General features: G+C 44.7%; 1 protein-coding gene across 1 annotated transcript in view; it reads left to right on the top strand.

The window, feature by feature from the left end:
- T265_11777 (hypothetical protein) overlaps positions 1 to 23,476 on the top strand; it is a gene marked incomplete at both ends in the record, with an annotated part of 40,506 nt that extends 17,030 nt beyond the window's left edge. The window contains 4 exons of the mRNA XM_009178533.1: positions 1,619 to 1,821; positions 5,113 to 5,251; positions 9,146 to 9,318; positions 22,877 to 23,476. Of these exons, the coding sequence (XP_009176797.1) occupies positions 1,619 to 1,821; positions 5,113 to 5,251; positions 9,146 to 9,318; positions 22,877 to 23,476 (1,115 nt within the window). The remainder of the gene's footprint in view (positions 1 to 1,618; positions 1,822 to 5,112; positions 5,252 to 9,145; positions 9,319 to 22,876) is intronic.
- Positions 23,477 to 23,776: the final 300 nt, after the last annotated feature.

The following is a 23,776-nucleotide window of genomic DNA, read 5'->3' as shown; positions in this document are numbered from 1 at the left end:
CTGAGTTCCATGAGGTACGCACTGTTGATAATTTTCAATAAGAATGAAACAGCCGTACAGTTCTCAGGGCTCAGGGGCGAGATGGCTCAAGTGGTTAGAGCGCGAATTTACTGACCGGAAGGTCCGTGGTTCGAACCCGACCTCCGCCACTCGACTTCCCCTGTCTAGGCTTGGGCAACTTGACAGTATCCCAGCCCTCGTGCTTCCTTCGGGTGGCATGGCAGCTAGGCACCGAAAGGGCGCTACAGCTGAACGATTAAAAAAAAAATTTTTTTTACAGTTCTCAGGTTTACAGCATAGGTTGACTTCCCTGATAAGACGAAATCCGTATTGAACGTTATGGAGGTTGCGAAGCTGATGCACCGGCCGATTACCTCTCTATAGACAGTATTTTGGTGTTTCTTAGAAACAGAGTTGTCGCTACCTGGATCAATCTCTGCATCACTGAACTATGTCTGTGCGCTGCAGATCTAGCTTCCGTTCTGGTCTGAATTCATCCTTCTTGCTAAACCTTCGGTTTCAAACAACTGTTGTCTCAGTGGGTATCACCTGTCCGACTTTTCGTGGCTTTTGATTAGTCCCGTTGTCTGGCGACAGTTGGAAACCACTCATGTCCTACCCTCATAGGGAACACTTTTGGACAATTGGATGTTGTTCACTCCGAAAATGTGTACGCTGTCTGGAGAGAGGCACCGAAACCAACTTTTCGTTCTCAATAAGGAAAAATAGAGACATGAGAACTCGTTCACTTTGGTGAATTTGCCGTTGAGGACTGGAACTACCTAGCCTTTGCAGAGTGTTTAGTAGAATTTCAAGTTAGGCACCTATGTAGACACTTTGAAAATCGGAGCTCCCTGCGTCATTGCTTTATGCAATCCTTTTTTGTCCCCTCGACCTTGTTTGACACAAATAGCTGTAGGCGGATTCACAAATTCAAAACATTCTGCAATACTGAGTGTTACCTGTTAGCAAATCCCTAGTCTGTGAGCCCCTGTCAGGTACGTGAGACGTTTTCGGAGTTGAGCTTGACCAACGCACGTAAACCCGTTTATGGAATCAGTAGACCAGTCAAATGGTGGAATACGTATAAATGATCCAAGCACCGCATGCGGCACGTTGTTTGGTGCACAATAGTCCTTCCGACTGCACTACTGCCATACTAGATGCTTGTCTATGCATGTTGTTCTCTCCCCGTTCTCGCTGAACGAGAGTATTGCCTTGCTGTGACCCCAACGTCTCTGTTGACGATTACTCTAGGAGTACTTGATAGCAAGGGACAATGATCCCCTGTCATACCTGTCAGTAGCACGACCTTTGAGCCTCTTGGAAAAAGTAATTAACTGCCATAGGTGGCAAGCTAGTAAACAGAGGATAACATCTTATTAGCGAGGTCTTTTACTGCTCTGTCTTTTCGACCATGATGGTGAGCAGACTACAATCTCCCTTCTTTCAACAGAAAAAAAATATTCGTTATGGCCATCTTGCTAATGTTTGCTTTGGGACTGTCTTGACTGACTGATTCTGACCATATAAAGGAAAAAATGTGTCTCTTGCATAATACTTCTACACCGCTGTAGCCTGACTGACCTGCTTTCCCCCCCTTCGCCCATTATTTTAGATTCCAACCACAGTACGTTAACTTACAAGCGAAAGTCATGGAATACTATGCGTATCACGCTCCGGTCGCTTTATGCCAGCAAAGAGCCAGTAATGTACTACTTGAAGGCTGACTTTGACACGTACATTATCATGGAAAACGTACGGTACATGCTGGAGCTGGAAGATCCAAAGGAACCTTTTTTGTTGGGTCACGTTCATGAGGTAGGTTTGTCTGCTCGCTTTTGGATATTCCAAACATTCAATCGAATAGTTTAACGTGCACATTTTCTGGCCTAAAATACCCAAATTCCATATAGCATTTCGGAGACAAAGTCATCTGGATATTCCTATATGATGACGTTCTTGGTCATGATTATTTGGGTGCCGATATTTTCGGGAATATCTAACTTTTGCAATGCAGTTGTTACAGTGAAGGAAGTAGAGAGAGGGGGTTTCTCTCTCAGGCTCTGTGGGTTTTTTTAGAAAGGCCCTCGTAGACTTTCCCGTAAGTAACATATCCGTAAATATCCGGATATCGAAAATGATCACATAGGGCTCCCCTTATCGCAAACTCTCAAGTAAGGGTGACTTTCGTAGGGATTCCTAAGTTTAATGGTAATCCTGCGATCCTGGAGGCCCGTTCTCCTAAACCCGCTTCAACCGACAGAACGTGCTTAACAACATAGCATATGTTTTGCGCGTTGTGTAAGGAAGGCAGACGGAAGATCAGTAGAGCTCAGTCTCAATACACCACATGCTTGGGGTGGTTTTAGGTGACTAGGGCAGACTGGGTGTCGGTGAAATGAAGAGGCGCGGTCAGTTTAACATTCGCGCCAAAGTGTTCACAGTGGCCAAAGCAACCAGGTGTTTGGGCGATTTTTTTAGTGCACAGCTATTGTCAGCTTCGGCATATCTACTGAGATCACCATAGATGACCGTAAAACTTGGTCGATCATTGCATAGCAGGTATTTGAGGTTACTTCAGTTTGATTTTAAATTAGCTAGGCTCTTAGACTTTGGGTATTCGTTAGATGGATCACCTGCAAAACGGATTATAACTAGAGAGCTAAATCCTGGTATCCACATTATCAAGATCAAGTAGGGTAACAACATGATCGATAATATGATTACTAGAAATAACCTCTAAAGCACGCTTCACCATGAGCAGAATCACCAGTCCCCGTCAAAACAACTATACTCTCGAGATTGATTGATTTGGGTGCTCTCTAGGGCTAGTCACTCTAGTAGAGAAATTCTCCAGTTTTGCTTGAAGCTGTTTAAAGTTGTGGGAATTAATGACTGGTTAGCTGTCCTTTGAAATCAGGTAATGTATTGCTTCTTCCTAATAAGTAGCCCTCAAACAAGCAATATGTCCGTAAAGGAAACACTGCTGTGCACTTCGTACTGCCTTGTACTGAGGATCCTCCTTACAGGCGATAGCTGGATCACCTTCTGTTATCCTAATCTTCCAAATCTCAGATAACAGTTCCTTTACTTCAACCAGCAGGTTTATCAGAAGGTTTGGAGTGAAAATCATTGTGGTTCACTTATTGCTGGACGCCGCCGACTACGTTGTGATAACTTATACTTCACCTAAGGTCAACATGTAGAAATTAAGTCAGGACACAACCTACTCACTGTAGAAATTCATTTGGTTGTGATTATGTCCTGAAGCTCAACTGCAGTGCACCTTGTCGAAGTCTGGAGAGAAACAGTGCAGCTGTCAAAACGTTGACTACTTCAAGCGATCTCTGGCTCGTTATCAGGGTTGAAAATCCAGCAGTTGACAGTGGGAGTGGTGTGGCTAGTGTCCAGGTGTGAAAACGTGTGTTTGCTTAAATTGTACAATTAACCATGGTTTGTCGTCTTATGAATGTGGCTTATAACGGATAGGTTTTGTTAGCCATTTAATGTGAGACGCCGCTAGCTCTATTCACTCGAGGTCGTACTGCGCCATTTTGTGCTTAGTTGTGTCAGTATGTTTCATGAGTCAGTTAGCTAAAATTCCTTAGATTACTTGGTAAACCTTTTATTGCCTGGATGGCAAACAAAAATGATGACCTTGAGTCCTAAGATGTGTGTCATTTTATACGTGCGTCTGAAAACTATCAGGTGTTGATTTCAAATTTTTCAGCTCCCTGTACACTTCACCGATCAAAGGCTTCCCATATCTAAATCAGGGGTCCTGTCGTATAGTCTGACTAGAGAGACGAGCTAGGATGCGTTTGCTCGCTCAAATGGATGAAACAGTTGGATGGGTTTTTGCGCTTCCCAGATCAGATCCTTCATAAATGCCAACTAGTTTTGATGATCTGAATAGTTCTACCATATGGCTTGATATACATCCTATACCCGTGAGAATGAGTGGCATCGGACTCAGATACCATATTTTCAGATCAACTAGTCATCCGGGACCTATTCAAGCGATTCGCGGTGTTCCTACATTGGATCTTAACTACGTTCATCCCCAATTATCCACTTAGTCAGAAGGCTGTGACAATTTGGAGTCACCGAGCCTGTTAGGCTATCGTATCCAGTACTTGAATTTCCCCCCTTTATCTTCCCTATCATTGATGGACAGTTGGGAACACTGTACCCTTGCTACATCGCCTATAGCTGGGTAAATGCACTGGACTAAACCGACACAAAGTTAGCAAGAGTTACCAGTACCTCGACAAATCGGCTTACTCATTTCGTAGTTTTTCTACGTTGGCACTCGTCATCAGTTTCTTTAGTCAAACCATCGTAACCAAACGTCTAATTCATCTTTTAAACTATTATTGCTACGGTGGATGGAATTCATCGAAGACCTGTCACAAAGTGCAGGGTCGTTTTTCATCTTTGGAGCCAGAATAATGCTAGGCTGATTTGATTCTCCTGGTGGGACAACTGTATCTCTCAAGGTCATGAAACCGGGACCCATGGCAATTCAACTTTTTTTCTTAATAATACGAGTTGTTGAGATCATTCTTTACTTTCTTTCTGTTGGTTGTCTTCATGCGCCATGTAACACCATGCACTGCAACACTACTACGTGAACTGGCATAGTTTTGCCGTACGGTGTACCTCCTGATCGTGGAGTGACTGTGCACTGCTCTCGTGAATCTTGTGAGAGCTCATCAGCAATCGAGTAGAGCCTCTCCTACCATTCTTTCTTTAAGGGTATTTTAATCTGATTTCGAAATAAACACGAGTAAAGAAGCATACGAGCGATGTTCAATCAGGTGAAACCGATTGAGTAGTCATCGTTTTCGACCAGCCTCCGAGCCTAGTCACTTGGCATGACGAAGCTTTTGTGTCAAAAGCGAAACGCTGCCCAACAATAAATCTACCGATTGTCACCAGACTTTCGAAAAGCATCCGAGCTGTTTTCGGAAGGACTACATGCTAGATAGGGCTGACCGGAAACGCCGTTATGGCTAGGATAGTGGCCTTTTTGGAGGTATTTCCCAATTATTACTATGCCCTCTACAATGTCCGGTTTTCTCTTTACGGTCTATATTTTCTTTCCAGCCCGGTCCTTATGGAGATAAAATTTCTAACAGCGTTGGTTATTTGCTGTCTAAGCGGGCCCTGGAACTGATCGTTACCCGGGGGTTGGATAAGAAACCTGAGTGTGGAGAAACCGATCGGCGTGAAGACGAGCAGATAAGTAAGTTTCCATCTGTGGTATTTATTTGCTGGTGAAACGTTATTTGGTCCATCTGAGTTATTATTTCAAGGTTGATTGGATTCCTCATAGTTTTCTTCCAGTTATTTGCGTAGCAACAGCGGTGCTGCTAACCGTGCAGTTTCCCCGCCTTCCTCTTGACGTTTCCTTCCCTCAAGAAGGCATTACTATTGAGAGGAAGATTTGGGAGCACGGAATTTACCCATATTCTGATCTTTTCCTCAAGGAAACAATCCCCTCTAAACCGGGGTTGAAAAACGTTCCTGGTCCCGGAACTCCTCATTTAATGACCCAGGTTTACAGCACTCAAGCGTTGGACAACGTTAGTTTTTCATATTTTCGATTTTATAATGTCCTAAGAGTACCAGTGCCGGAAATCCTCTGGGAAATTCCCTCTACTGATTTGCGTTTTTAACCTCGTTTAATGTGACCCCTTAAGTGCTTTGGGATCATATTTCTCTCCAGCCAAAACCGCATTTCTTCTGCGAGTAGCTTGCTGCATCACATCCGTTTAAATACCAAATGACTGCTCACCATCAATTATCCTACTACATACAGCCTCTTAAAACTAATGGACTAACATATATGAAACACCAACCGGGCGCAAATGGTTCACAAGTCTTTTAAACGGTCCCTTGAACTTTTGCTCCGACCTCCACCAAAACGCGATTCGAAGCGACTTTCTGAACATACATGTTTAGTTTAGTCCTCGAGTTATGGTGCATCAATGCTGATGCGAAACAAAAGCAGACGAAACAGACATGTGTCCATTGCAGGTTTATTCGTTAGTTCATGTGACTCAACCAACCAACCAACGGAGTTCTCATCAGCCCTAAGTCATCTGAGCCCATTTTCGTAGGAAATGGCTTTTCCGTCCCATGAGAGCGACTTCGATTTACCTATTCCGTAGTAACTCATGATGGGGTTTCGGGAAAGTTTGTTTCGACGAGGTTTCGCCTTTGACACAGGTCCCTCAGGCCAGGTGGCTAATTTCCAAACCTTTCCGAAACGATGACTTCTCGATCGATTCAAGGCGTTTTCCAGCTGCTGGAACTAATGAGGGATTTTCTCCATTTACAATACGTTTGAAGAGCTGTATTCATCGGTTCCCTTTTTGTTTCGGAATCCGCTCCAATTCGCCAGAAGATTTGGTCACAATTTTGGGCGTGCGTGTACTCTCTAGAAGTTCAACATTTATGTGCAGGAGTTGGGCGAGTGGAGAAGAAAACCAGTCGAAGTTTTGGCATTCTGAAGTTCTGTGGTAAAGTAGGTTGAACGTAACAACCGAAAGCTTGGCTGCAAATCGGCGGTACACCCGACCCGACTGGTTTGGATCTCGGCGACCAGCAGACAACTTGGTGGAATATAGGAACATTTTTTTTAAAAAAAACAGACTTTCTTAGACGATGTATTTGTATAAAGGACGTACAGGCACGGTTTCACAAACCGCTGGATAAGAACATTCTAAAAAGGCGGACATGTCCCAGAAATGAGCGCAGTCGACTGACGTTAAACGGCTGATGTTGCAAGCACCACGGATACACTGTTCTCCACACTGGGAACTGACTTGGCTTTGAATTAGATTAAGATATGTGCACAGCACTATTTGAAGTCAGTAACGAACCTGGAACAGAGGATGAGACAGTCTAATTACTCGATATTTATCGGACCCTGGCGATTGCCGTTGTTTATATTACAATGCATATTTGGAACGGACAAATAGTTTGTTGTTTTATTTGAGATTACCTAGGTCATAAATTTGGTTTTGCAAGGAACTCACCTGGAACCTAGCTGAATCTCTCGTTTGTGATGTTTCCAGGCAACCGAATGTGCTGCACCAGACCGCTTCATGTTTCTGTTGGTACGATATTCGAGATATCGCAATACATTTATATGAACTGATATTCTTGCTTGCATGATGTCCCGTTTAGCGGCGATTGCCGCATCAACGACAGTCTTAAACTACGGGCCTCTACCGGCAGGTGATTGTCACGTGGTCTCTTCCTACCGACTGCACACCGTTGCTCACGTCTTTTTCTGTTTCAACACTCCGACACCATCCTCTCTTTTTATTGCAGCCTTTAATGTTCGAACCCTTAAGCTAGCTGGCCAATAAACTGCTAATGTGGGTATTCCTGGTACTTATCAGTTGCAGAGTTCAGGTGTAACATTAGTTGCTGAGTATTTTTGTGCACAAGTTTGGAGCCGCAGTCCATCCGAAATACGGATTGGTAGCCTATTTGGTTTAGGCCCAAGGAGTAATGATAATGATGTTATAAAGCTTTGCAATAGCCACCAGTCGTTCACCAGCGGTACTAGGTCAAGGCGCAGTGGGCACTGCTGTGGTACCTGGTATCCATGTACTCTTAGAAAGCCATGTATCTGACTTGATCGAATAGTCGTTAGCCACCAGTGACGAGGCTCAGTGATCGGCCTTCCGGGGTGCATATGTTGATTCAGATCATGCCCTTTTCTGGTGTATATTTTTACTTAATTTCCCGGGCAAGCCCAACCACGAATCAAGTAAGCATGTCAATACCGACTACAAAACTCCCTAAAGCACTAATCCTAACTAAGGAGAGATAATAACTACTATATGTGACCATGAAAACTCGGCATGTGATCTTCTGATGATGCAAGGCCTTGTATCGCTTCTGGCCGCAGCGTAATTTGGATAGATGGTCCTTTAGACGTCAGCTGAAACAAACTATGTATGCTGATGTGGAGGGGTGGTTGAACCCGGAAGCTCAAGGAACGGAAGGAGTGAACCGGGATTGTTTCAGTCGACCCACGAGACAGGACTCAGATCAACTGAAAGCTCAGGTTTTCAGCAACCTTATAAATAGTATGTTACGGTTGGACAAGATACTTCGAAATCCCATGTCTCGTACCGAACAAAACATGAAGTTGAGTTTGTGCAGCAAATGCAGATGAAGAGTGCCGTAAACGCGAGACTCAGCTGGGATTCAGATGAGCCCCCTTTTAGCACCAACTTCGTTTGCGATTGAGGGTCTATTTCGCCTCGATGCTCTATTCATCAGTGACGTTTACATGCAGTCAGAATGTCTGACGGAGATATCGTCCCTTGAATGAGGTCACTCTATACCAAAAAGCTGATACTGTACAGCTGCGTCATTCCTATTGGGCATCATCGGTAATGCGCATTTTCTTACTATCAACAAACCGTAAGTAGCTCATCGAGGAGAATTATTCACATGACGAGTGAACCTTCCGTCTGAGAGGTTGTCGCCCGAGGGTCCAGCGGGCACTTGACCATGTGATGCGAATCAATCAATCAATGCTGATCAGCTTCCCATGGCCGTTTAGTCCTAAACTTATTAACCTAGTGGTCGCAGTTTCGAAACATTCGTGAGCTGCCACGGATGATTCCAATTCGGGATTGGAAAGCTGTACAGCGATTCTCAGCGTTTCAGCATAGATTTGCTTCACTTAAAGGACGAATTCAATGTCGAGATACTCATACTACCAGCATGAGGTGCCTGTTTCATCATTGCATCCCGAAAGAGAGTCTGACTAAGCTCCAGCGGATGTCCAACTTCGTCTTAGATAAACATCTAATTACCACCCATCCGACGGTACAACGCGTGTCATTTATTCTGTTAAATCCTTCCTTTGAGCTCCGAACTAAGGGATTATATTTCTATGTGCATCATCAGTTTGTCTGTGTGTTACTGGAACAAATCGAGATGAATAGGAACACAAAGCTTGATCCTGACAGGTATTTTACACTGTTCCTTTTGAAAGCCAACTTCGGCGTTTCTTCAGTGCTATCCACTACTATTTCAAGTACATTTGCATCAAGTTAACGCCATATTCATATTACTTTATCCCACATCATGGCTCCCTAACACCCAGGTCTCTGTGCCGAAGCTGTCGGGGTTGAAGTACGGGACAGTTTCGATTTTCTCGGCAAATCTCGCTTCAGCAATGTGACAATCAATGACCTTTTGGGGCCCTATCCAAACAACACTCCTCGTTGGTATCCTGAGGAATCCGACTACACTTTGCCAAAATACGATCTGCGCAAGGTAAGGTGCTAACTAGCATTCGTTGACCCTTCGTTGTTGCTTCGCGGTTTTTTCAACGCCCGTTGCTTCTGAACGCTCAAGAATGGGGCAAACATTTATTTTTGACAAGTAGCGTCACAGAATTTGAGATATTTCGATGCGATTCCTAAGATGACCCTTCAGGAGACATGAAACTTCTCGATGTTGGGTTAAAGTGAACTGATGGGTTCCATTCCAGCGGTCGGAACTTCTTCATAACATCTTAGCTTCACACCAACTTTTATCAAGTTATTTGAAAGAAATACTGGGATGTCACATTACGAAAAAGGTGTGGCGTAATTGGGTAAGCGTCATCCTTATACAAACCGGTATTTGGCCAGTCACAAAGCACGCTCACCTAATGTGGCACCTAATCATGTTCACGTCTCATCAAAATGCGCAAAAAAAACAATCGTATCTGAAACCTTAAGCATAAATAGATGCATTTACTTACGAAACCTGCTCAAAAGGAGCCTCTTCTCTAAGTTTACTGAACCTGGAATGTCAGTTTGAGACAAAGCAATAACTTAGCTGTCAACCCTATAAGTAAACTGCGGCAAAAGTTACAATCCGCGGTTTTGTCGGCCCAATTCATTTCTCCAGGTAACTCATGTTTGGCACGAAAACCTCCCGAGATAAAAGTATATCAGCTATTTCTATCCGGCCAATCTAACCGGATAGTGTAGATATTCCGAAGACAGTAAGATATGTGACCGAGTGGAGATCTCAGACAGTTTGGTATACTTTTGCCAAAGTCTTCGGCTACTCAATGAAACTTGATTCCGAACCCAGCCACCCAAAGATAAGGCGATGTTTCTCGTAAATACCATCTGGACTGTTCAGAAAAACAACTCATTAGCGTATAGCTTGGGTAGCGCTCATATTTTCCCATATTTGCTGGCAAACCTATTCTTTTGGCTTTTATTTTTGAAAAATTGACCGGATAAAAAGCATCCCTAACGAGGTTGTGTTCTAATGGTTATTCTGACTCATTCATGATAGTGAATGGTTCAGTTGTAACATCCTTTCGGTGCCTAAATGCCACGCCACCAGAAGAAAACGCGTGGACTGGGATACTGCCTAGACAGGAGAAGTCGAGAGGCGGATGTTGGATTCGAACCGCAGATCTTCTGGTCAGCAAATTCGCACTCTAACCACTGAGCCAAATGAGTCAATTGAACGTGAATCGACCGGTTCGGAAGGTTGTGTACAGTCACTTTGAATGTACTAAAATAGTCCCGAAGCACCAAATACCGTTAGCGAGTACTATACACAATCATGTCTGTGCATATCTATTGAGACGATAATTGTGGATTCTGTAAACAGTATCGTAAATAGCTCGAAATTGCATACGTCACCGTGTTTACACAAGCATTTATGGAATCATAGTGCATGGAGAGATTGTTTATGTGAGATCGTTTGTATTTGTCAGTCCACGCCCTACACACAAACTGGTCTCTTGGGAAGACGATCAGAAAGCACATGTATGTAGTACTAGCAGCACACCGATTGTGAGGCGCAGAATCAAGGCGCAAGAAACTGCATCATCATAATCATCATCATCGACAGCATGACATCAGTGTTCAACACTGGTGCTTCACTGCGGCGGCTACGCGAGGCCTGTCTACTTCGAAATAGGATAAATATCCGTTTTCACAAAGCTGTCCTTTCTAAAAGTTTATGGAAACTGAATTAATTACCTCAGACATTATCGGAAATTGGTTGATGAAGGGAACTAGAGAAGCGAAGACTGTGCAATCATTTAAGGGAAAACCTTGATGGAAAACGCCTGTATGGCTGCTCCAAGTAGAGGTAGTAGCTTGAAAAGATTAGAAGAAGCAAAACGCTTAGCTGGGATCCATAGTGTTACAGGTAGTCGACAAAGAAAAGTCGCTGCGGGCTAACTGATAACTTATGTCTCCGACTGTGGCCAGTAGATTCACCACCAACCCTGACAGTTTCTGAAATAGTCAAAGAAACAGAGTAATTAAAACACTGTTTCGCGAAGAACTCAACATTACTAATTATGATGGACTCAAAGGTACCTAGAAAACGGATGTGTTGTGTACATGCGGCCAAATAGGTCCGCTTTGTAAAAGTACGTTACAAGTCTGATAACAGTTCCAGGTATCACACAACAGTACTCTAAAGTGTTGACGAACGGACGCGCACGAGTGCAAGCTGTCGGACACACGTCTAGCCAGCCCATAAAAGCTACAACGTGAACACGATTTCATTCAGATACTTAGCCAGCTGAGTTGCACGGAAACCACATTTAGCGAGGTTTTTGGTGATTGTAGAAGACGCCGAGATAGCCCCCACTTTTTTCGTCCATGAGTTCGACAGCCCCACTGATCTTACAAAGGTTAACCTTCAGCTTTCGCATAATCTCCTATCTCGAATAAGACGGGCTGCAGAATTCGTCGTTGTTTTGCTCTTGTTTTTTTCCTGATGGACTAAACTGGAGTTTTTCAAGTGCAAACGTCTTCGTGATTGTTGTTGAACGCGCTTCAGTTTTGCTTCGTCGAGTAACTTCCCACTTTCTCCTCCAGAGTCACTACTTTCCGATCCCGTGAATTCAACATTACACCTACTAGAGACCTAAGTTGAAGTGACCAGTGGGATGAAATCCTACGTTAACTGAATAGTGTTCATCAATTATATCTAGGGAGGCCGACGGAAATCCTGTGAATGCACTTCGCATTGCTGACTCAACTGTGTTGTCCACCATTCTGACGCGACATTACATTCCCCTCACTTACGATGTTGCTGTAAGCATAACCGATGCTGTGAGGCTGAAACAATCGAAATATCTGTACACTAAGCAGATGTAGGTATTATGTGAGGTTGAGGTGCTGATCGAGCCAGCTAGTGGGACATACGCCCCAATGCCCGCTGCCTGTCTAGTGATCATCTCTCTGCACATCTGTGTAAACTTGCAGTCTACGTTTGAAGTTTAGTCGCACAGTTTGATCTATGTTAATCAAGCAGTCAGATTCGTACAACTCAGTATAAAGCCGGTGGCATATCGGATTGCAGAGGTGGGGTATCACATTTCGGATGTGAACTTAACAGGAGAGCACTTGGAGAACACAAACGTCGCTCGTTCGGGAGAACAAAAGCAAGTACCCTAATTATATCACCTTGCAAGTTTGGGACAGTATGTACATGGAGGTATCCGAATTTTCGGGAACATCTGCGGCATTGTGGTAGGTCTTCATTGAGAAGTTCATTCGTCAACCGTAGTATAGCCTATACTCCCGAAGATCGACAACCTCGTTGCTCTTTTTGATCGACCCCGAGATATTGGAGCGAATTTCGCACGCATTCGGAATGTGTAGCTGTGTGTGCTCCTGCGCAGTCAGCCTGCGAGACTTTATGTCCAACTTACCCGGCTTGGCGTTAAGGTTATGAACCAATAACGCGACTTCAACGGTGTCCGTGGTGAATTGGAACTTAGGGAAATGAACCTCCTGACACTCAAATGGGAGCGAACAAACCCACATACTTGGACTGAACTGAGGATGGTTCTTGAAAAACCTATCTACTTCCATCACCGTAAAACATCTTCACACGTAAATTGTCACTCCGCAGAGTGACGCTTGACGTAAAGCCCACGTGCCTATTCTATTTCGATGAATGTAATTCACTCACATGTTGACAACCGCAAGGCGTCAACAGTGTTGTACTGAAACGTCGTGTGTGAGATGGCAGAGCCTAGTGGAGTGTGTATTTTGATCATATATGCTTTCCTTTCAAACCAGAACGAACTGAAGGGATATTCTCTACGGATAATCCACCGGTTACTGTATTTGAGCTTCCTTAACAAGTACCCACACATCGTTCAGTTTACCTGGAAATATGTCATTATCCACGCCCAGCTACTGATGATACGTCAACATATGCATCAATTTGCTGACGCCTGAGACCTTTAGGCGTTTCTGAACAGCTAGTTCAAGTGCCAGAAATTCCACATCAGGCTGTGCGCATGCACAAGTGCCTTCGCGCTAAACGCATTTCTCGCATTTGGTCACACAAGCCTATGGCAAACCGCTGTGCTCTTCGATCGATATATTTGCCTTGCATGTTATGAACTACCGCAAGACAAGACTGACCATACAAGCTAATAGTCCACAACTGCACGATGGCGAAGTCAGTCAGTCAGCCTTACGGTGGTGTGCTGGCCTTCGCGGCCTGTTCTTTGGGGCCCAGTCACACTAGGATGGTCGCGCACAATAAGAGACGGATATACAAACATATCGAGTATTGTCATAAAGGAAACTACTCACAAGGTTGCTGAAAACTCTTCGACAACCCACCACCGGTTTCGCCCTTCCTGAGGCTCATCAGGTAGGCGCAGTCCCCGAGTTTCCGTCAACCTTATGATCTACTTGAACCCAAATTGGACTGTTTTCGAGAACTACACTCATTTGCAAATCAATTTGGTTTTCACGAGAGAACCAACTGAATTTCTCGTTTTTTATGATATTCTACAACTGAGTATTGGTTCACCGCCCACAGTCTCCGGTATCTCTGATCGGCTAATATGTATTAGTCACTGAGTGAGCGGTCCACATCAGCACGCCTTCGTCACGGTCAGGTGGCCACCTTCTTTCATGCCTTTTACCAATGGCCCACACACGCACTTGGATTATTCTCGTCTTCCGACTCAACGCTCGTATTTATAACACAACACAGTTCACACCCTTCGAGAGAGGATGTCATGTTTAACCGATTATGTCAGATAACCGTGCAGCACGTACAGTGAGGTACCAGCCCTCCCCCGAACTAGGTCAGTCGAAGTGATTTATGTGAGGGCAACATGGTTAGACATTGATGGGAATCGCAAACAACAATACGAAAACATGAACAAACGGCCAGTGAGATGCAAGACGACGAGTTCGAACCTTCAATCGTCATCGCCTAGACAGTGTTGTTCACATCCAACCCGAAACAGTCATTTATTTTTGGTAGACTCTGCAACCGTCAGTGTGATTTGTTCTGTCGGGAAGCATCGATGATCTGCGAAGTGGACGTTGCTCGTTAGTGCTGGTCGACCGCAGGGTGCACTCATTTGCTTTTGCGTGGACGCATGTGGTCAGTATGTTTACACACGATCCGACCACCAGACAGCTAAAGTTTGGTGTTACTTTCAGAGGAACTGATCACTGTTACTTGTTGCCAAACTGTGTAAACAGTATCGGTATGATTGTCTCCGCATACGTGCTTGTTGTAATCCCATCCTGGCGGGCAAGAAGTCTCTGTCGAATTGGAATTCTGCTAATGGTCCAACAGTGATCCCGACAGGGTCGGGATCTTGCGGTAGGCAACCGAATTCTGTGCAATCTAATTTGCAGGTTCTCAGTATCCTGCTAATCTCGTTTTTCATCATCCACACAATTTGTTTTGCGATTCCCACCCGATGCAGGATGATAAGGCACAGACTACACGTGCGGTACCCCATTTGTGTAGTGGTGACGAGTTACTTCTTGATGAATGGGTCTCCGTTGTCAGTGCAAGTAGTCTCCGGTGCACAAACATTTTGAATACGATTGTATTTCGCTCACCGGCATTGGCGTTATCGTGTGTAATTGTATGTACGTCGATCAACTTTGAATAAGCACCCATTGCCAGTAAGCACATCATTCCATTTACCGGGCCATAGCAACTTAACTGAAACTTTTGCCAGGTTCTGTCACGCCGACTTGGATGAATTGGACCTGCCGGGGTTTTGTCGCAATGCTGTCTCTACACCTTTGTCAGTATGTTACATTGTGACATGCAAATTCAGTTCATACTCGGAAAAAACAGTTTCAAGCTGTTAGAATCTCCATCCGGTTAACCCATTCCCACGAACCGTTTTATCATGGATGAAATTCGCTCCTGATTTGTCATTGCTGAGTATCTTCACCTTACAATGGCGTGCCAGGTGTCGTATGAGACTCATCATCTCTGGCCCCTCTATCCCATTCGTCTTAGACGCCAATGGAAGGAAACTCAACGCGTCAGCTGTGATGCTTTTCGCTGCTTAAATTTAATACGGGTCGTAGTTATATGCGCTTGGGAGAAGCACCCATCTTTGCATTTTTGGATAGCTGGATTTCCTTGATCTCTCTTTACACGGTCAACAACATTTTATCGTCCGTGTGAATTTCAGACGAGTGAGCCCAGATGTGGTAGTGAAAATGCGAGTATCACAACTGGAATCTCCTTATTCAGTTGGGAGGAGTTCTTTTCCACAGGCGGCATAGTTCTGGATGCAAAGTCAACTGATAAAAAACAGCCATTTTCTATTCGCCGAAAGTGCCGTGCCAACTCCGGATGGAAACGCATCGCACCGAACAAACGAAACAAACCAGAAAGGATGTAGCGGTTATTTTGCAAGATAATAAATTATCACATTTAAGTTTGCCATACGAGGTGCCGGGTATCTGTCCAAAATGACAAGTGGGTTAATCGTGTGCTTGTTGGCATGGCTTCTGAGAGATCGATTCGGTGTATCCTGACGCCTGAGCCTCTTCATCTGTGGATCGCAGGCCATATATTGAACACAGTGCCCTGTAAATCACGGTTGAGTACCTGAAAAAGGTCTAGTGTTTGCTTCCCGTTTATCCAGTTCCTCTAGACTTCCGTCAAACCTCTGGATATTTTGCGGGTACGCATCCCAACCTGCCCTTTATGACGAATTTATCCCCAGGTCACGCGTCTCCTATCTCGAGGTATCTTCCATCAATATTCTACTTCGTCGAACAAGGCGAGCTTGAGCAATCGATCGTGTGCAATACTAAGCACCAAGCCATCGCAGTTGGTACAGCTGAATCAAGTCACTGATTAGAAAAACAGTTCATTTTAAAATTCAAAACCATTCGTCGCACTTTCTCATTGCTAATCCGATGTTTTCACTTTACACGTGCATTGCGTTGATGGCATCAAGGATTAGGCACGAGCAGTCCTCATGATGTTCGGGCTTCATTATCATTAAGCAACATTGGACACATTGCCAAGTTGTAGACCCTGTCTCTCCTTGATAGGCCACCAAGGTACCCAATTTGAGTAAACGCAGAATGGACTTTTGCAACTATGGGACTCAGTTCTTCAGTAATGCTGTTATCCAATGTGATACAACTACCCAGGCAAGTCATTCCGTCAACTGTCAGTCCCGACGGACGCTGATTTTGTTGAGTACCTAGGGAGGACATCCTTCCCAGACGTCCATGCTCCATACTTGATAGAGTGCAAGGCTTGGAGAAGTGAAATAGGTGTTCAGAACACCTTTGAAGAGCGAATATCGCCACAAATCAACGCGATTGACCAAGCGGAACACGGAATTCATATCTGAAAAGATAATGGCAGTTGAACTTCTGGCATTGTTGAAAATTTGTCCCAAGGTTGAAATGTGGGCAATGCATCCGTGACCGGGACGGAAATGTGCTTGATTTTTATGACTGTGCTTTTCGTGAGTATCGGTAGTTCTGTGCAGAATAATGCCTGTTTGCAACCTAGAAGTGGTGGTGACTGGACGTGTATGCAAACAACTCTATTATTTAGACCGAGCGCCTTTTGAAAGCCAGAAACGACAAACCTACTATTCCTCCGGGACTCCCCCCGCCTTCATAATGTACCACTTGAGTTCTCTCAGACTGTGAACGAGCTACCTTCCACCTCCTCAGACAAGGCAGGTAGGAGGTAGTGAGGACCGAGTGATTTGAGGTTCATTTTCGACTTCATATTCGTTTGGAATCGGGCAGTTCATATCACTGGCTACTGTTGCGGTGATCGCAGTGCTGGGCATCTCAGGCTAGCCCCACACAGTGAAAGCTACAGCGTGACTTGAGATTGGTTTTCGCATAGCCTTCATGGTTACTTCGCTGTCCGACGGTTTTCGTAGTTCGATGTTACGCATAAGTTGGAAAAAAGTTCGGCTGTTTCCAGTCGTTGCCACTACCGTCATTTCTTGCGCATCATTAGCTACCACATTTGTAATCGTTCGCGATACCGTGGAATAATTTTTGTTTCAGGTATCTTGCTGAATCGTTGTCTCGATCCAGAACATGGATCTCCATGAAACCAAATCTGAATCGGGATGCGCACAGTCAAACGCCGAAGTCACAGCTTTTTAATTTCAAATCAGTCCGTACTCGCCCCCTGGCTTGTTTCCTGTTCATGACTTGTCCAGACAGCTGCTATCCATATACTTCCTTGACGAACTCATCTCAAAATGGACTATTTTTTCTTGGCCGCAGGCTACCTAGCTGCAACACGGTCATGAACTGGGCACGATGTGTGTCTAGATGCATGCATCCCAAAAAGAGTGACAGTCTTCAGCGAGAGGTCACCATCTACAGCTTATTTTTATGTGGTCGACCTGCGTACTTGATCGGTTGCGGTTGGAAGGTGCCAGTTAACACGATTGTGCTAAAAGTCCGTGCTTGTGATAGATAGGTAATGATCAGCGCAGGAGTTCCATGAAGTGATCGTCGTTGTCGGTTTTGGAGTCATTTGCACCCCGAGACGGCCCCCATGCTCACCGAGTCTTCTTTGCCTGAGCTTCAAATAGCCAGGTAGAATATTGAAATCCAGAGAAGCCTCCGTAAGTTCTCCGTAAATGACGTCTTTGACAATATCAGTCCTACAGTCTATTAGAAGACTATGCAACGATAATGAACAGATTTCAGGTTTTAAGTCGTTGATTGTAGATTCTGACCCCGTCAATCCTACTGTATATAGTCAGCTACCAGAGTAATTCAGTCAAGCAGAGCATCTTTTCTCTCATGCTGAATACAATGTCCACGTCATTCAGGGCACTGAATATCACCGCTCCGTGAATGATAGATGGGGAGTAAAACGTCAGAAAACGGAGCTATGCTGGTCCGTTTTCAGATGCATCACCGCAATAAGCTCATGTATGCCTGTCTTGAAGGCACATCGATTTTTGAAGCAGAAAAGATATGAACAAGAAAATTCTGTAGACCTAATAAACGCTTCCGCGCTGAACAGACTCCTTGATTTTAGTATCGAATTTTCGAAGGCAGTTGGTCGGAAACGGGAACTGAGCCCATAGGTTTATAAACGGACGGGATCGTAGTGGCAACTGGGGTTGAAGTCGCCAAATCTAAAGGAGTAGTCGTATGTAAATGCCACTTCTCGATTAAACAGGTGGATAGAACACTACTCAGAATTATAAGCCACTGGTCGTGAAGCGTGGTCCAGTTTGAGAGCGCATGCAGTGAAGAACACTGCGCACAGCAGGTGCATTTTGAGCGGCACCAAACTTCGTTTTTCAAAGTCTATCGAGGTTGCTCAATGGTAAGGGCGCGAATTTACTGACCGGAAGGTCCGTAGTTCGAACCCGACCTCCGCCTCTCAATTTCCCCTCTGGGCTTGGAAAACCTGGCAGTATCCCAGCCCTGGTGCTTCATTTTGGTGGCATGGCCGTTAGGCACCGAAAAGATGCCACAGCTGAACGATTGTTATTAATATTTTAGCGTATCAATAACGCACCGGCCGTCTGATGCAATCGTTTTTGATCATAGTGTGAGGCCCAGTCTTTATTAACCCGTCACCTCGATGCTTCCACAAATGTAGAAATCCAGAATCGCTGTTTTCGCTATTGAGTGGCACCGTACTTCATTACACGAGAAAAAGCGATAACACCACAAACGAACTCACGTGGGGGAAAAATTACTGAACTGCGGGTGACGATTAGAGTTTTCTTCGAAAAAAAAAATTAGTTGATCCAGTCGGTACCCTAATCTCCACTGTGGACCTCCCCTCAGTGGGTCACTCGATCCCTATTAGAGCGGACCGCTGTGGTGACTCGGGTGTTTTCCCCTGCCAATAAACTTAGATACCTAGGTGACTAGGTTCTACACATACTATCTACTTTGTTTTACAACTGACGTCGTAGGTCTTTCCGATGAAAACAAATGAATACAGTTTTTTGCCTAAACTATTGAAAAAGAGTGAACTACAGCATCAGTTGACAGCTCGATTTATTTTTGCGTTGAACGAAACGGACGAATCCAACACTCGCTATTCCTACTCAAAGTATCCAAGCCTTGTCTAACATGGTGTACAATTTCCGTGATTTGAAGAAACTATGTTGCTTCCATAAAGCAAACTACTCACAAGGTTGCTGAAAACTCTTCGACAACCCACGACCGGTTTCGCCCTTCTTGAGGCTCATCAGGTAGGCGCAGTCCCCGAGTTTCCGTCAAACTTATGTTCTACTTGAAACCAAATTTGACTGTTTTCGAGAAATACACTCATTTGCAAATCAATTTGGTTTCACGAGACTCCAACTGAATCTCTCGTTTATGATATTCTACAACTGAAAGTGCTTCACACAGGCCGCCTCATATTTCAGTTGGCTCGATATTCGAGATATCGCGGTATATTTTCATAGAGGAAACTACTCACAAGGTTGCTGAAATCTCGTCGACAACCCACGACCGGTTTCGCCCTTCTTGAGGCTCATCAGGTAGGCGCAGTCCCCGAGTTTCCGTCAACCTTATGATCTACTTCCACCTATACTGTCTCCCAAATTCTATCTGCCTATGCATATTCACCCAATCCGTTTTGCAAATTTCTTCCACATTTCTCCCCATTGCGTTTCATTTAGTTGCCTGCCAGTCCGTTTCTGGTTAGCTTTTCCGGGATTGAAGCCACCATGATGTATGTATTAGAATACTTGTTGTACCACCTCCGACCGGCCGGGATTAGTCACAACTGGCTCAATCATGCAGCTGCGAAGAAACCGTGAAGAATTGTAACTTTGCACTCCCGTTCTACTGTGATCGCCCAAACAGACTCTCTGTAAACGGCTGCCTTAGACATCGCAACAATGCGCGAACTCCCTACCAAATGAATATTTTTCATTTCCGCCTATTATGGGGTGAGGATTTCTTACCGTCCCACTTTACCCCTTCCCCGACGAACTTCCTATTTGTGTTTTTTTAATTTTAAGATTCTGTGTTTATGCCATGGAGAGTATCCTTGATATCATTTCCCTCTTTTACATACATGCGGGCATGTCTGGTGCTCAATCTCCGTTTTGTGATTCGAGTTTTTCGTTAGTTACTACCCTCGTGATTATATGCCGACCGTTTCCACTCAAAAACGTGCGCAGATTCACCTATCCTGTTTTAAAGTTTGATTCGTTTGTGTTAAGCACTACAGTATTTCTACATATGTGTTCTATCGAGAGTGCGTGAAAAGCTGTCGATCAAGTGCACACTCGATGCTGGACCTGTTTTCTTTCTTATAAGCTTTCATGAAAAACACTGGTAATGCATCAACACCTTTGGTGATATTCGATAGGCTGTTATCTTTGGCCAATTCGACCATCAGAGGGCAGCTTTTTCCCAGAATAAGCAGCGCTGTTCATACTACTAAGGACTGTGTGAGATTATTTGTAGATAACCAGATTTTCATTATTTATATTTCAGTAGACAAGCTATTCGTCTATGCCAGTGTGAAAATATGTTCCTCTTAGATTCCGGCTTTGATGCTAACGCTTTCTAAAATTGCCACAAGCCCCTCTTATAACCAGTCCATGCTGGTTGGCAGAGTCTGCTTCCACTATTCCGGTATATACGTTATAATCCACGACCTTTTCGGATCCTGTCATCGATCATCTGACCCTCACATTCCATTGTGAAATGCCGTCGCCAGAGTTCGGTTAGGGAGTAACGGGTGTACAACACATCAAGACCAGTGTCGGCGACCAATTGCAAGGCGCCCTTGGGGACTAGAACCAAGGCCATCCAAAAGCGCATCTACGACATTACTAACTGGACTCTTATTAGAGACATGTAATAGTATATAGAACAGTAATTTGCGACACAACGCCGAGCGCATGCATAAATTTACCATTATTTATGTCACCAATGTACATGCGCCGCCGTAAAGACTAAGATAAGTTTCCTTTAAAGAACACTACGCATATTGTTGCTGGACTCTACGACAGCCCACCTTGTGAATAGCGGCCCTTCAAGAAAATGTACTACATCTCGAATATCGTGCCAAGTGATAAATGAAGCTACTTATCAGATAGTTGAGATTTTTGAAGGCAGTCACTGAATGCCCGAAATCCACTGAGACTCTCAGCTCCGCTAGATGTTGATCAGACAGACAACGCCCCCGCAATATGCAGCACGTCACAGTCTCGTACCAAAGCCAGGCCGCGTCCGTCAGCAGTCAGATACAACAGACTGGCGACCCCCGAACCCAGTGAATCATGATAATAACTGCTGAAGTGTTGAAAGAAATTCTGCTGCAACAACAAAATCAGTTTGAAGCGGTGCAATTACGTTTGGTGGAAACATTGAGGCAGCAACTGAAAATTCAACCACCAAATTCCGCTGCAGATACAAATTTAGTCGACTCGATCGCCAGCAGCATCACGGAGTTCCATTATGGCCCCGATGCCAGCCTAAACTTTGATTCGTGGTTCAGGCGTTACGAATGTTTTCCAAGTAGAACTGAAGCACAAAGATGATATCTGGAGAGTATACTTATTGTTCAGAATGCTAAGTACAACGCAATACAGACGGAATTCCAACTTTATCCTGCCTAAGAACACGCGAGATCTCAGTTTTGACAAAACCGTGCGGCAACTTTCACTGATTTTCGGTGAGCGTTCGTCCTTGTTCAATATTCGCTACCAATGTATGAAACTGGCGAAAAAGGAATCCGAGGACTATATTACTTATGCCGGTGGAGTCGAATGCGAACAATTCAAGTTATCTTCCATGACGGAAGACCAGTTCAAGTGTCTTATTTTCATCTGTCGTCTTCAGTTGCATTCAGACACTTGATACCAGGACGAGATTATTGAACAAGATTGAACAAATTCCCGAGATAACTCTGTAGTTCATTACCCATGAGTGCCAGTGCCTTTTAAATCTTGAACACGACACTGCCATGTTGGAGAGACCTTTGTCCAACCCTGCTTTCAATATTGCCAAGATGACATCGAGGCAACCTCCCGTGGTGACAAATTCGAACGGGGCAAAGCCCCTTTGGCATGCTGGCAGTGCGGCAAATGACATTTTGTGCGATTGTGTCCGTATAACAAGCACAAATGTTCAGTGTGCAATCGATGTGGGCACAAGGAAAGCCAGTGCCGGACGCGGAAAGCTAGCCAAAGACGCAGTCAAACCCGGAGGTTACGAAGCAAACCGGGCCAATCAGAACCTCGTTTTAACGCAACACTTGCAACATTTGATAACCAGATCGATGTCGTCGCAAATACGTTACAATTAGAGCAAAGGGAAGCACAATTCGATTGCAGCTGGACACGGCTTCCGATATTACGGTTGTTTCTCGGCGCACCTGAAGAAAGATCGGATCACCGGTACTCAGACCGACAATGAACACTGCTAGAAATGCTTCAGGTGGTAAGCTTCAACTACTTGGTGAATTCGATTATGAGAGCCCAATCGTTTGGGCATAGACTGGGTCGATCGCTCGCATCTTTCAACGTTGTCAATTGACAACTTGCGCATATCAAAACCAACCCAAATATTGAGTGTCCAAGGCGAGTAACCCAGTCGATGCCGCGATCCTACGACTACAACATAAATATGAAGACGTTTTCAGCGAAGGTCTTGGATGTTGTTCGAAAACAAAGGCAGCGCTTCATCTGCGCCCGGACGTCCAGCCAGTTTTCAGACCCAAAAGGTCAGCACCATACGCGGCTTTACCAATCCTTGATACCGAACTCCAACGCCTTGAAGGTGCCGGAGTCCTGAAACTGGTGAATTACTCCTCATGGGCTGCACCACAGCCAAAGGGTGCCGCACGTATCTGTGCCGATCACTCTACAGGTTTGAATGATGCCTTGGACAGTCATCACTATCCATTGCCGCTATCTGCTGATATTTTTGCCAAGATGAACGGCGGCGCGTATTTCGCAAAACGAGATCTTTCAGAAGCCTACCTGCAAGTTAATGTCGCAGAGGAATCCAGACACATTCCGACGATCAATACGCACCGTGGCCTATTCCAGTACACTCGATTGCCATTCGGAGTAAAAACTGTACCAGCCATCTTCCAGCAGATTATGGACACGATGCTATGTGATCCGACCGGAGTTGCCGCATACCTTGACGACACCGTCGTCGTTGGGGCCACATAAGAAGACCTGTCCCCATTGGACGCTGTCCTTCAACGGAAAATGACTACGGGTTCCTGCTAAAGAAAGAAGAGTGTCAGTTCCCCTTAAATTCCGTTATACACTTTGACTTTATTACCGATAAAAATGGCCGTCGACCTGACCCGTTTAAAATCGACCCAATTGTGAGAATGCCTCCACCATCGAATGTTGCTGAACTCAAGTCTTTTTGGGGTTGATTAACTACCACAACGCCTTCCTGCCAATTATGCATCGCTTGCACGAACCTTTCAACCAGCTTTTGACCAAATGATATCAATGGGA

This window comes from Opisthorchis viverrini (assembly GCF_000715545.1).
Source record: "Opisthorchis viverrini unplaced genomic scaffold opera_v5_576, whole genome shotgun sequence".
NCBI classification, from domain to species: domain Eukaryota; kingdom Metazoa; phylum Platyhelminthes; class Trematoda; order Opisthorchiida; family Opisthorchiidae; genus Opisthorchis; species Opisthorchis viverrini.
The sequence above is the reverse complement of the archived record's forward strand: the minus strand, read 5'-3'. Positions and strand labels throughout refer to the sequence as shown.